General features: G+C 35.9%; 1 protein-coding gene across 1 annotated transcript in view; it reads left to right on the forward strand.

Annotated features, from left to right (window-relative positions):
* Positions 1-14088, forward strand: part of STPG2 (sperm tail PG-rich repeat containing 2) — a 129905-nt gene that overhangs the window by 76902 nt on the left and 38915 nt on the right. Inside the window, exon 7 of the mRNA XM_016211203.2 lies at positions 1847-2007. Coding sequence (XP_016066689.2) covers positions 1847-2007 — 161 coding nt within the window. The remainder of the gene's footprint in view (positions 1-1846; positions 2008-14088) is intronic.

The following is a 14088-nucleotide window of genomic DNA, read 5'->3' on the forward strand; positions in this document are numbered from 1 at the left end:
TATGTAAGTCAACAACTTTCCTATGGAAAAAGAATAGTTATAAAATGCTTAGTAAAATATTCAATTTACATTTAGTTGTAAGCTCCTTTTATTGTAGATTGTTCTTGGACCAGGCAGCAGTCCACAGACCACATTTTGTATAGCACTGATCTAGTTAATCCCTATTATCTTCAGACAAGAACTTGAAGCCCAGAAAAACAAAAGAGATTAAGTGACATTTCATACCTATTTAGTTGCAGAGCTAATTTTGTAGAATCCAGATAACATGAGTATAACCAAGTCAACTGTTCTTTCAAGTATATCATATTTTATTTTATGTATATTGCTGCTCACTGAAACTGATTTTTTAAAAATACTGAATTATAAAACATATACAAATAAGTATTTTTGATCTGTGGTTGAGAATCCACATATGTGGAAGGTCGACTTAAGTTATACAGAGATTTTTGACTGCCTGGGGGTTGGTGCCCTTAACTTCTGCATTGGGTCGACTGTATTTGTTTCAAATATTTGAATGTCTTGATAAAAAAGTTTTCAGTGGCATAAAAGTTATTTATATTATTTGAATGAAAAAAGAGATTTTATTCTCTCATATTGGCACTGTAGAAAACATTCCTGGTTATAAATATACACTAAAGGCAAAAAATTAAAATAACTGCTGCGACAGGAAGATTGGATGATAGGTAGTTTTTTTCCCTTAAATTGATTTAAAAAATACTTTAATTGATTTTAGAGAGAGAGGAAGAGCAATGGAGAGAGAGAGAGAGAGAGAGAGAGAGAGAGGATAGAAACATCTATGTGAGAGAGAAAAATCAATCAGTTGTCTCTTGAACACACCCAGACTGGGTTTTGTGAGCTGCATGATGCTCAACCAACGGAGCCTCACCGGCCAGGGCCCAAGTTTATTTTTAATGTTGCTACATACACTTTTCAATAATTTTTGCCATCAGGAATTTCTTCCTTCCTCCCTCCCCTCCCCCTTCCCCTCTCCTTCCTCCCTCCCCCTCTCCTACTTCCCACCCCTCCCCTCCCTTCCCCTCCCCTCCCCCCTCCCTCCCTCCCTCCCTCCCTCCCTCCCTCCCTCCCTCCCTCCCTCCCTCCCTCCCTCCCTCCCTCCCTCCCTCCCTCCCTCCCTTCCTTCCTTCCTTCCTTCCTTCCTTCCTTCCTTCCTTCCTTCCTTCCTTCCTTCCTTCCTTCCTTCCTTCCTTCCATTTCTTCTCTGATTGAGGCATAATTTACATAAAGTAAAAGAATTCATTTTAAGTGTACAGTTTGAGGAGTTTTGGTAAATGTATATAGTCAGGTAACCATTATGTTTTGAGACATTTCCATCATTCTTAAAAAGTTCTCTCATGCCCTTTTGCATTTAATCTCCATTCCCACTCCTGGCCCCAGGCAACTGTTTTTGTCATTATGATTTTGCATTTTTTTGAAGTTTTATATAATTGGAATCATCCATTATTCAGGATTTTACATATGTCTTCTTTCACTTAGTATGATGTTTTTGAGGCTCATTTATGTTGATGCATTTATCTTTCCATTTTATCGCTGAGTAGTTTTCCATTGTTTGGGTATAGCACATTTTGTTTATCTATTCATGAGCTCATGGACATTTGGGTAGTTTTTATTTCTGTTGGGAATGTACCTAGGAGTAGAACTTCTGGGTCAGATGGTAGTACATATTTAACTTCATAAGAATCTGACAAATTGTTTTTCAAAGTGTCATACTATTTTGCATTCTGCTAGCAATATTTGAGAGTTCTTTCTAAAAAAGAACTTAAACTTACTCCATTTAAATATTTAAAAGCATTTTTATTCTTATATATTATACCCTTCATAATTTTAGGTCCTGGGTTTTATAATATCCTAAACAATACTGTCATTGACAACTCTAGCAAAGCGTGCTTAAAGAAACAAAGGAAAAGTGCATTTGGGTCTTCTGTTCCTCGGACTTTCTTCTTGCATCAGAAAGAAGCTTTTACTACTCCTGGGCCTGCTGCTTATCAGGTAACATGTGAATACAAAAATAATTCCTTACATCTAATTAATACCATTAATTTAGGGTTAAAAATTACATGTGGTATAAATGAGTCATCGGTATAAACCATGTGATTATTACTGAAAAGATTTGTATGGTAAATTATGATATAAGAATAATAATTAATTTGGTTCACATCTATATGTTTGCAGTTTTTAAAAACAATAGATCTTATTCTTTATCTCTTTGAGGATCTCATATGTACTTCTTTAAATGCTTATCTTCATTTTAAGATTGCTCTGCTGTTTTATAAGAGTAAATTTAGGTCTTCTTTAAATGCTTTGGAGCTTTATAATTTTTGTGTAGAAGCCTCACATATCTTTATTAGATTTATTCCTAGGTATCTGATGTCTTTTAATTCTATTATAAATGGTATTTTTAAAATATTTGCATTGGTTAGCTTTCTGTAACTGGTATAAATAAATATAACAGACTTTATTAAAGATTTGTTTTATCTATACTTCTTGCTAAATTAAATGATTAATTCTATGAATGTATTTTTAGTTTTTTAAAAATTTGCCTTATGCCATTATGAATGGCAGGTTATTTTTTTCTTCAAATTTTTTTTTTTTTTTTTTTTAAGGGATCAGGGAGATATATGTGTGTTTTTTTTTAATTTTTAAAATTTTATTTTTGTTTAAAATATCACTGATGTCCCTTTTTCTCCCCAATGATCTGTTCCACCCTATCCCATTCCCCTCCCCAGTCCCTCTCGCCACCATTGTCTGTGTCCTTGGGCTGTGCATATATGCATACAAATTCTTTGGTTACTCTCTCCCCCTCCACCCACCCACCCTCCTCCATTCCTCTGACATTTGTCAGTCTGATCTATGCTTCCATGTCATTGAATCTATTCTGTTCATCAGTTTATTAAGTTCTTTAGATTCCATGTATAAGTGAGATCGTGTTTTTATACACTAACAACAAACTATCTAAAAGAGAAATTTAGATATTCAAGATGGGCAGAATAGGTAGAAGCCACACTCACCTTCTCCCAGGACCAAGCTGGAATTACAACTAGAACATAGAGCAATCAGCCTGAATAACCAACTGAAGACTAGCTGGTCTTATAAGCAAGGATTTACAGAACAAGCCACATTAAGACTGGCAGGAAGGGCGGAGACATGAAAAGGCCTGGTCCTGCTCCCATAAGCAGCGGCTGAGATCCCTGAGGGATAGCTCAGCTGCAAACATTCCCCCTGAGGAGCTTGGGATTTCAACCCCAGGCCAGGCTCCCCAGCCTAGAGCACCAGAGCCAGGAGGAGGCACCCACATAACAAATGGCTGTGAAAATCAATGGGGATTGTGTCTGCTAGGAAGAGATAGTCTGCTAGAGACACAGGTACCTCTTAAATGCACAGAATCTCATTTGCAGCCACTTACCTTGGGCTCTGGTTGAGGGGCAACAAAGTGGACTAGAGTCATATGAAAAGAGACTAGGGTTTGTGGCTCTAGGGAGAGAGCTGAAGGGACAGCTGCCAGAATCCTTGTCCTGAGTACTTTTCCCACACCAGAGATGCCATCTTTCTTGGGTTGAGCACTCCCTCTCTTAGGGCAGCAGCCTGGGGGAAAGCAATAGCCTCACCCTCAGGACTTCCTGTCATCCCCCCCTGTAGAGCTCACACCCTGCTGAAGGGTAAGATGCCTGGGCAGGGGTGTTAGAGGTCTGGGAAGACTCGGGATATCAGTAACTGAGTTGTGTGGCTTTGGGGTAGAGGCTACTCCCTCCACATTACCCAAAGCCTGACTGGTGCTCTCCCTCACCGGATATCCAGTAGCTCCACCCTCCCAACTCCTGGAAGCCCTGCTCTGCTGAGCTGTGGTTTCTGGCAGAATCTGGGATAGACTGAGTTGTGTGGCTCTAACATGGGGCCTGTTTCCCCTCACATGACCTACCAGTGCAGAGCACTCCCTTCACACAGCCAAAACTTGGTCTGTTTGGGCCTGATAAACTCTGCTGGCCTAACCCTAATGACCCCCTGAGACCTCACTCTACCACAAAGGTCTGCGGGTACTCGGCAGGTGGCAGCTAGACTTGATATACCCTGGGACATTTGCTAAATGGCTCAGACCCAACAATGGCACCAAGTTTGAACCTGTATCAATCTGGTGAACACCACTTACCCCTACCTGGTGACTCACTGAGAACCTTTCTCCTGCAGCTTGAGCACTGCCAGAGACTCTTTCAGTGACTGAGCCTAACAGGCAGTAGGCAGGTGGAGGCAGGTGAAAGTGGATTTTGGGGTGCCTTGAAAACATCTTGATGGGGAAACAGATTATGTGTTTTGTGACTTCTCAAATCTGTAGTTTTGTCATTCTAGCCCACAAGACCACAATAAATTTGTTTCTCAGTTCCTTAACAGTAACCCTTTGCCAGTGCTAAATCCAAATTCTTTCTCTCTTGTCTATTATCAACAAATGCCTCCAGGGATAAATACCTGCAAATTGATAGCTCACCTTTCAGACCTTCTACCCTTTTCAGACTCTTGGTCCCTTTTGTCTATGGTGATACACAACTCTGTGAGGCCTTTACAAATAGGATTTTGTTATATTTTATCTGGGTTTTATTATTTTTAATTATTTTGGGGCAAATGTGGTATTTTGAATAGTATCCATTCCCTCTTAAGTCAAAGTGATTCAATAAGTAATTAATCTCCTGCACTTGTTAATTTCTATTGCTAAAGAGCAAAAATTGCAAAATGCTTTTGAACTTCTTTGTGTTGTAATTTTTGGTACCACACACATGATAATAATGAAATTATTATAAAAGTAAATTGTTTCAGTTTCAATAAATATAAAATCATGCAAAATAATAATGCTGGTTAAGATGGTCTATATTTGAAGGTTTTCACATTTCTAAGATGGGCTATTATTTTTCTGGTTTTTAGTGTGATAGAATATATCTATTTTCTTTTGAATGACTAGTTAGAAATAGTAATATAATAGTATGAGGAAAAGAGTGGAGAAGTACCGATTTCAGCGTTTAGGATAGAGAGGCACATAGTTTCAAAGATACACTATCTGAGGGATAGATTTTTTAGTAGATTAATGTTCCTCAAAAATGGAACAAAGAAAAAGATATCTCTTCTACTAGGTATTAAATTCTGAATTATTAAATATGAATATCAAATTCTGAAATAAAAACAGTGATGTGTATTAAAATGGGAAAATAAATTCTCACCCCTTTTGTATACACAAGGAATGTTGCTGCTGGTTATAGTTTAAATTATTAAATGAATACAAGTAGCTAAATTGTATGATAAACTGGAAAGAGTTTCATCTTACAAGGAATATATAATTGCTAATTAAATTTTTGATTACCAGCTTCCTCTAGACTATTAGTTTACATCTTCAATGCTGCAGTCTTGAAGGAAGGCATATAGTTTGATTTGCAACATTTTACATAAAAGTTTCACATAAAAATATTTAAAAACCCAGACTTTTATATGAAATACAGAGCACAAATGCACAGCTCCCTTCCTTTTATAAGTTTGCAATGAAAGAATTAAAAAATTACATGAGCATTAGTTGAATATAAAAGAACAAAGAGATTGAAAATATGATAAATGGAGGCCAAACACAAGCTCAACATCTGTTTATTAGGCATTCCAGAAGCAGGATGCTGGCGTAGTAACTGGGAGCATTTGATGGAAAAAACAGTAAGTTATTCTGATCTGAATAAAGACATAATCTTTCAATTAGAAGAGCTCAATAAAATACCAAGGAGGGTAAATTTTAAAAGACATAGTTTTTCACATTCTTTTGCATTTTCAGAAGACTAAAAAAAATACCCTAGACTCTTTCAAAGAGAAAGCTTGCTGTGTCACCTACAAAAGCATGAGGAACATGCTGATTATATCAACACTTTCTCAGCAGCATTCACAACATCTCAGAGCCATGAGATGATGGAATACTATTTTCTCAAATTTCTGAGAGAATAATTTGGGATGTAGAATTCTGCCTCTGTCTGAAATTTCATTAACTGAATGAAGAAAATAATTTTCTGATATGAAAGAGCTCGGAAAGTTTAATACGTCTACACCCACATATATGTTGTTCTAACAAAATGAAAAAAAGTGAAACAAGAGAAAGGTGACATAAATGAAGAGAAGAATAGGAACTGAGAATTTCCTAGATGGAGTAAAAAAAAGTGAAAACGAATTAATAAGGCGACTTCTGTTCATGCTTGGGACATTCTTCAAGAATTAGGCGTTTGGTGACAGAATTTCTCTTCTCCATGTGTTTGGCCACACTTGTTGGTTCAGTAGGGAGTAATTATGATATGCTAGTCCTGTTTTAATATTATTCATTGATTTTAAATCAATCTACACAAATTGCACAAGATTTAATTACATAATTATAATATAAAAATATAAGTATTAGAACTTTAATATCAATAATAAAATCAAGAGGTGAGAATTTGCAAGGCAGTAAAATGTTTCATATTTCTTATTGCATCATGTGGAGTGAATAGATGTCAAAAATTTAAGAAATTATAGTGTAAGACTTTAAATTTGTAATGGTAAATACAACCTCCCCCCCAAAAAACCCCAATTACTTTTAAAATAAATTACAGTTGACCCTTGTACAACATTTGAACTGCATTGAACCACTTGTACCAGATTTTAAAAAAAAGTAAATACCTGTATTGTTTTTGATTCCTGGTTGGGAGTCCATGGATATGGAGGTCTGACTGTTTGCACTGATTTATGCCATTTTGTATTTGGAACTGGAACATCGGTGGGTTTGGGTATCTGCAGGGGTCCTGGACCCAATCCCTCCACCCCTGCAGTTACTAAGGGAAAACTAGGTTTCTGGGAAATCAAAAATTATATCCAGATTTTCGACTGCTAGGAGAGGTCAGTTCCCCTAACCCCCACTTTGTTCATGGGTCAACTGTATTTTTGGGAATGGAGCCAAGGAGAGAGAAAGGGGGACAATTTTACTGTTTATTTTAGACTTGAATATGATTTGATTTTGATTTTTTATTTATTTATTTATTTTTAATATATCTTTATTGATTTCAGAGAGAGGAAAGGAGAGGGAGAGAGAGAGACACATCAATGATGAGAAAGTCATTGATCGGCTGCCTCCTGCATGCCCCCAACTGGGGATCGAGCCCGCAACCCGGGCATGTGCCCTGATCAGGAATCGAACCATGATCGCCTGGATCCTAGGTCGATGCTCAACCGCTGAGCCATGCCCGGCCGGGCTATTTTTATTATGTAAAGATTATTTTAAAATAAAAATAGTACTCATTAATTCTAGATCACATATAAACAAAACTTGTTCATTAATACTTCTAAGAATTAGAAAGAAAGAAGGAGTACATGAGCTAAAGACTAAATTAAAGAAGGACCAAGATTTGGGAAGCAGAGAATTGAAGCCAACTTTTACCCTGAGGACATTTGGCAAACTAAATGACTTTGAAGTTTGTGTGTTTTTTTTGCTTCAGAGACCTTTAGGGAATGAAACAAAACTCTCTCATAGTGGATATTCTCAAAGATTGATTCATTAATACAGCTGAAAGTCCAAAGGGCAGCATATACAGGTTAACAGTGAAATGCTAGTGTCTAGGGAGCTGAAAAGAAAGATCCCTTGGCCCTGTGACATAGACTCTTGGGACACTGAAGATAGTAAAAATATATTAGAAATGGAATTCAGCTGAACTGTTTTGTAAGAATCAAAGTTATTCTGACTAAAAACTATATTCTGTTACCCTCAGTCTTTCTTTCCTTATAATTTCTCACTGGAATATTTATAGCAAGTTCTGAGATTTTTGAATAGTTTTTAATTTTATTTTGCTGGTTAGCTAGTGTGCTTGTTAGTATCTTATTCATCCAACCATTAGTGGAGGAAAGCACGTTAAAATGAACTTTCTTACTGCAGGCCCATCAATACAAGTAAAGGATTTTATGCAAATAGTTTCTGACACAATGGAGAGTGAATTGGTCACAGTGCCCTTACATACTTCCTGTACTTCTAGTACATTTCAAAGTCTATCAATTTTCTACTTCATTGTCTAACTTCATCAGTTCAAAAACAAGTGCTGTTGGATGCCATCTCCATGTAAGCAGAGAAAGAAAAGTGAAGGCCACTGCTGAGTAAGATACGCTGTGATAAACCAGATTCTAGTAGCTTGCTATTTGATTGGGTGCGATTTTGCCTGTCAGTACTTACATAGATGGTGAGAAGATTGCAATTCTGCAGTTTTAGATTAGTCACTTTTGACTGCCCTACATCAATCTCATAAGTAAATAATAACTTCAAAAATAAATGATTTTATCTTTTCTCTTTGGTCGATAAAAAATTTTGTACTTTTAATTTCTTGAGAATGAAATCTGTTCTAACTTTGAAGGTGTCGTGATTTGACTTTAGATGGTGGGCACACAATGCAATATACAGGTTATGTGTCATAGAAATGTACACTTGAAACCTATGTAATCTTATTAACCAATGTCACCCCATTAAATTTAATAAAATAAAAAAGAAAGTTTATTATAAAAAATAAACCATTAACTGAAAATATAATGAACAGCAGTAGAATAACTCATATTCTACATAATCTTTGAGACAAATTATGCTACATTTGTCTGCATAGTAAGTGCACTGACTTACATCTGACACTTACATTTTATATCAACCAGTCATTGTTTTGTAGCTTATGTGGGGGTTAAAAGAAAGAAAATAATGTTGAAAGTGATATGAGGATGATGAGTGAAGACCTTAACTCCATCCTTTAAGTGTTTGATGTTCACATGACTACATACACACCCCTGCATGTGGTATAGTGATGGCATTAATACCATCAGAACCTCTTTATAATAAATTTATGACTAGTGAAACATGACATTTATAAATTGACTTCAAATGTTTAATTACCTCACTCAGATGCACATATTCATGAGGAATAAACCTTGTTTCAGTATATTTAATTGCTTACGAATTCATATCTCTTTTCAAAATTACCTCCTCAGATGCAGGCTGCAATGCTGGATCCATTTATAGAAATCTGATCTCACTGATATGGTTGACACACAGATTCTGAACAATTCATAATATTACACTTTTGAATATCTGCTTATCATTATTATACAAATGTATATACAAATGATCCTTCTGTTGGTATTTTTTTAAGGATAAACAGTTCCACTATATTATTACAAATGTGAAGGGGAAAAGATACTCTTCCATCACATAAATTTAAAAAGTAGTTACTAAGTAACATTATATTGGTATTATCATTACAAGTACACAGGGAACAAATATGGAAAACTCTTACAAGTTCATATAAGTTAAAATGACATGGGTAGAAAAACAGAGAAAAAAGAGTAGAAAGAAAGAAGGCCAGAGATGTGAGAATAAATATAAAGAGGTGAGATAATGGGAAGAGGTCTCACGTTGTACAGCTTGAAAGGGTACAGAGTAACATAAGAAAAAACTAAAGCAGAAGCATGTAGGAAAAATTGCCCCTATGTTCAGTTGCTATGGTGGTAAGGAACTGCTGCTTCTCCTGTGAAGAAGCAGATCCACGAGAAGAAATACCTTTTCCCACCAGCCTTGCACATACCCGTTAGCACTTCCTGTTGGCTGAGCCCAACAGAGAGCCATCTGCCAAAGCACATATATGGATTGCAGATTCCCAGGTTCGGAGTTGGGACAATAGCTTAAAATCTGGTACATGTTACCCCTTTGACTACTTAGTATCCATATGTATCTTGCTACTTATAGGTGAGCTTCCACATAATATTCCAAACAACTCCATAATTTTGCCTAATACAATACAACTATCCCTCATATAACAAGTTTTTTTTGTTTTGCAAAATGAGGAGACACAAGTTCCCAACAGTGATTGTCTTCATCTCTGGGAGAGTTTAGTCATAGTCCCATTAATTATTTTGTTATCTAAATACTGTTATAAATTATTGATTTAGTTTTTAATTGTTAGCTAAATCATACATTATTAATGTATTATAAAACTTTTAAAAAGTAAAACGGAGGGGGAGAAGAGGGCGGATGAAGATAGTACACACCCACCCACATGTGGAAATTCATTTGAATAGCAGCCACTGTCCTCCTTTCTTAACCAGCCTGTAGATGATATTTCTGACTTCTGTCACCCTCTCCATGGTTCCTTTACCCTCAATCAGGATGTCAGCTGTTCAGGTTCTTTATCTGATAGATGACCAAACCTCCATTCTTGAAGGATATGAATCCTTATTGATCCTACTTTTTTTGGTTGATGTAACTTTTCAACAGTTCTTAATACAGAAGTATTAAGAGGAATCCCAGTGAATGCCCTGGCAAAGTTCTTCCTATTCTCACTGTGCAGCAGCAACTCATATTCCACTTGTTAATTGTGACAAATCACTGGTCGGTAAACTCTACTTTGTTTCAGTGGCACGAGTATCCCAAAATGCTAGCTGAAAATCTTAACTTTCAATTCTGTACAATCAGAGTTGTTTCTCTAAGTGGAAGCATTCCTTTCTCAAGAATCAAGACTTATAAACAACTAGAGCTCAAAGTTACAGAGACAAGAGAAAAACATTTTCTGAAGTGTGTTATTAGCTGAAATAACGAGAGCAGGTATTTGACATATCTTGCATATATTGCATCATGTATGCCTAAACCCTGCCCTCTCAAGGTCATGTCTCTCCGCTGGCACCATAATCGAGTTTTCATCAATCCCCTCCATTGTTCTTTTAGGTCAGTGGCCCTTAGGTAATGAGGGTATGTCACACCTAGTGACTTTTATGAGCACAAGCCTGTTACATTTCTTTTGCTGTGAAATGAGTTCCTTGATTAGAAATAATGTCTAGAATGCCATAACAGTAAATAAGCCATTTTCTAAGTCCAGGGAGGGCAGTGTTGTCAAAATAATTATTGACAGGGAAGACAACGAGGTCCTTTCTTGTAATGACCCTTTGTTTTAGGCTTTGGAGTCAAGGTTATGCTGGGTTCTTTAATAGAGTAAATGTTTTCTCCCCTTTTATTTTTGCAAGATATATTTACTTTTTTTCTTAAAACTTCGTGAGAATTCACCATTAAAGCCTTCTGGACCAGAAGTTTTGTTTGTGGGAAGGCCTTAAAGGAATGATTCAATTTCCTTATTTATTAACGATGTGCTTCTGATACTGTGGCAGCTGGGGCCTTGTTGACTCCGGAGAACTTTCCTTCTAGGGTCGGCCAATTACTAGAGATAGCAAATGACTATCCTGCAAATGTGCTGTTTCTGTGTAAACTAATCCATCCAGAGCTCACACCATCAACCACCTCCTGGATGGGGCTTTTACACTCAGGGTCATTATTCTTGCTCTAAGCATCCCAGAGCCAGGTTCCAGACAACTAGGGCCTGGCCCCTGCGACCAAGAGCCTGCTGGTTAGTTCAGTGTGCTAATTTTTTAAGTAGTAATGGTGAGCTACCGTTACAGTGGCTTTTATTGGGCTTCAGAGAATCCTAAGATTAGTTGTATTTGTCTTAAAAATTCTGGAATTATATGACGAGCATCAATTTAACCTAAGATAAGAATTTGCTCTCTGATAAAGATTACTTTGAAAAAAAATCTATAGAGGGTGGTTTTCTTGCTTGTTGTTATCAAGTATTGTGTATGTTCACTTTAGATAAATAAGTTCAAAGAATTGATTATCTTGAATGTGTAGGTCTAGATCTCATAATTTTTATAAATTTTGGAGATTTTATTTTTAGTGCCCCTTCTAAATGTACAGTTTTGATTTGAGCTTGAACATTCTCAAGATTTGCATTTATAATTTTGTGTTATTTTTGATTAAACACTCAAAATCAGGAAGCAACCTAAAAATTATTGTAAATGTTAAAAATATGTCTTCAATTTGCTCATTTAAATTTGCTTATTAAATTTAAAATATTCACACTTAAACTCAAATTTAGCATGAGACTATATAGAAAAATTTAGGTTTTTATGTTGCACTAGAAGTTTTTTTGTTTTTTTGTTTTTTTTAAAGGGAATGTTGGAGATGTTTTTATTTTTATTTTTTGCACTAGAAGTTTTAAAATTTGTAACCCATTGATTCTGTCTGATATTTGTTACATTTAAAAACATGACGATGCCCCTATATTGAATGAGGATATTTATTATTTAATCCATCATATGTAGGTTTATGGTCCAATATTAATGATCCTTGGGACTATTAAAAACTTAGAATTACCTATTATCATGCACTGTAATCTTAATTGAGAGTTAAATTGAAAGTTTTATTACATCATCAAGGGGTAAAAGCTGTTCTACAATTCAAGGACACTGTAGGTCATTTATGTCTACAGCCTCTCCTCTCCCTTGATCTCAGACGTATGTCCAAATGCCTGTGTGACATCTTCACTTGGACTTCTAATTGGTATTTTTAATTTTAATGCATCAAACCCAATTAAGTCTTGTAACATTTTCATTTGCTCTAATTCCAGACAAATAGCATATGAGTACTGTAAAACACAACTCAAATGTTGAATTTAGGCAAACAAAGTTTTTGAAAGTAGTAAACTTTGAACTGGTTCTTAAGGTTAATTTTGTGGATTGAGAGAAATGAAGAAAAAGACACATTTGTTAACTTCCCAGGACAGCTATTTATCTTCTTTCATTTCTTGTTTCTGTTTCCGGCATGACTATCTGGATTTCCTTTGAAGCTTAAATTGCCCAAATTCCCTTCAGGTTAAAGCTTATTTTTAACAGGATTGTAAAGTATCTGTTGTATTGTCAGTATTCTAAGAAGGTACATGCTGGTGTGAATTTATTTTGTTAAAGAGTTATTTATTGGAAACTATTAGCTCCTTTAAACTTTATTATAAAGATACCCCTTTCCTCTTTAGAATTCTGGTATTAGATTTTTATTACAACTTGGTTTCTCCTTTGATATTTTCCCACAGATCTCTAAGGCTCTTTTAATTCTTTTAAAATCTGTTTTCTCTCTGTTGTTCTGATTTGATAATTTCTTTGATCTTTAAGTTTGATGATTATTTTCTTTGTCATCTTCATTTTGCCATTTAGCTCATCCAGTGAAGTTTTAAAAATTTGTCATTGTATTTTCCATTCTGAAATTGTCATTTTGGGGGGTATATTCTAAATTCTTGCTAAGAGTTTCTAATATTCCGTTTATTTTAAGAACGTTATAATTGTTTGTTGGCACTTTTGTATGATATCTGCTTTAAAATCCTTGTCAGATAATTCAAGCATTTGTCCCATTTTGGTGTTGTCATTTATTATCTTTTCTCATTTGAAAATCTTAGATCTTTTCAGATCTTCTCAGATCTTTTCCTTCATATGATGAGTAATTTTGGATCGTGTCCTGGACATTTTCAGTATTATGTTATGAAATTCTGGTTCCTACTTAAATCTTCTATTTTAGCAGTTAACTTTTTTGGGTTTAGAGCACGCATCCTGAACCACTTTTGTGGGCTGTGGCTCAAATGTCAATTTAGTATTTAAAATCTTTGCACTTTCATTCTGTTCTTTGCTGCTTTTATGCTACCGAGCAGCCAATTTGAAACCTGGACAATATTCCACATGATATTTCAGTTCTCAGAGCTTTTGCTTTGTTGATTTTGGTTTCACCCATGACCCAATTGGGGGTATACTCAAGACTTCTTACACAGATATTTAAACAATTCCTTTCTTTAGTTCACTCTTTTCTGTAATCTACTCTTCTCCTGCCACTCTCTAGCTTGGAGGAGGTGAGGTACTGCCTTTTGTTGTCATTTTCTTAGTATAGAGTGGAGTTTGATGACATGGCCCTGCCCTCTAGGTTCTGTAGCACCAGGTGGGGAGTAGGACAAATATTGATTAGATGATCTATAGGGCTCTGCCCCACAGTCTCTACAATGCCTAGGATGAGGGCAGGGAGGGGAGATTTGGCAGGGTACAGATTCTTTTGTGGTGTTTCTGATGAGGACAGTGAGTGTAGTCAAAAGTCCTTCAGAACTTATTCTTCCTGGTTCTTTGGCTAGATAAAACAGGTTTTTCTTGAGGCTTTTTTTTCTGTGTCAGTTGGCATTTTTAGGGTGTGGGTTACTCTTGTGTCTA

This window comes from Miniopterus natalensis, chromosome 1 (genome assembly GCF_054644295.1).
Source record: "Miniopterus natalensis isolate mMinNat1 chromosome 1, mMinNat1.hap1, whole genome shotgun sequence".
In the NCBI taxonomy this organism is placed as follows: Eukaryota; Metazoa; Chordata; class Mammalia; order Chiroptera; family Miniopteridae; genus Miniopterus; species Miniopterus natalensis.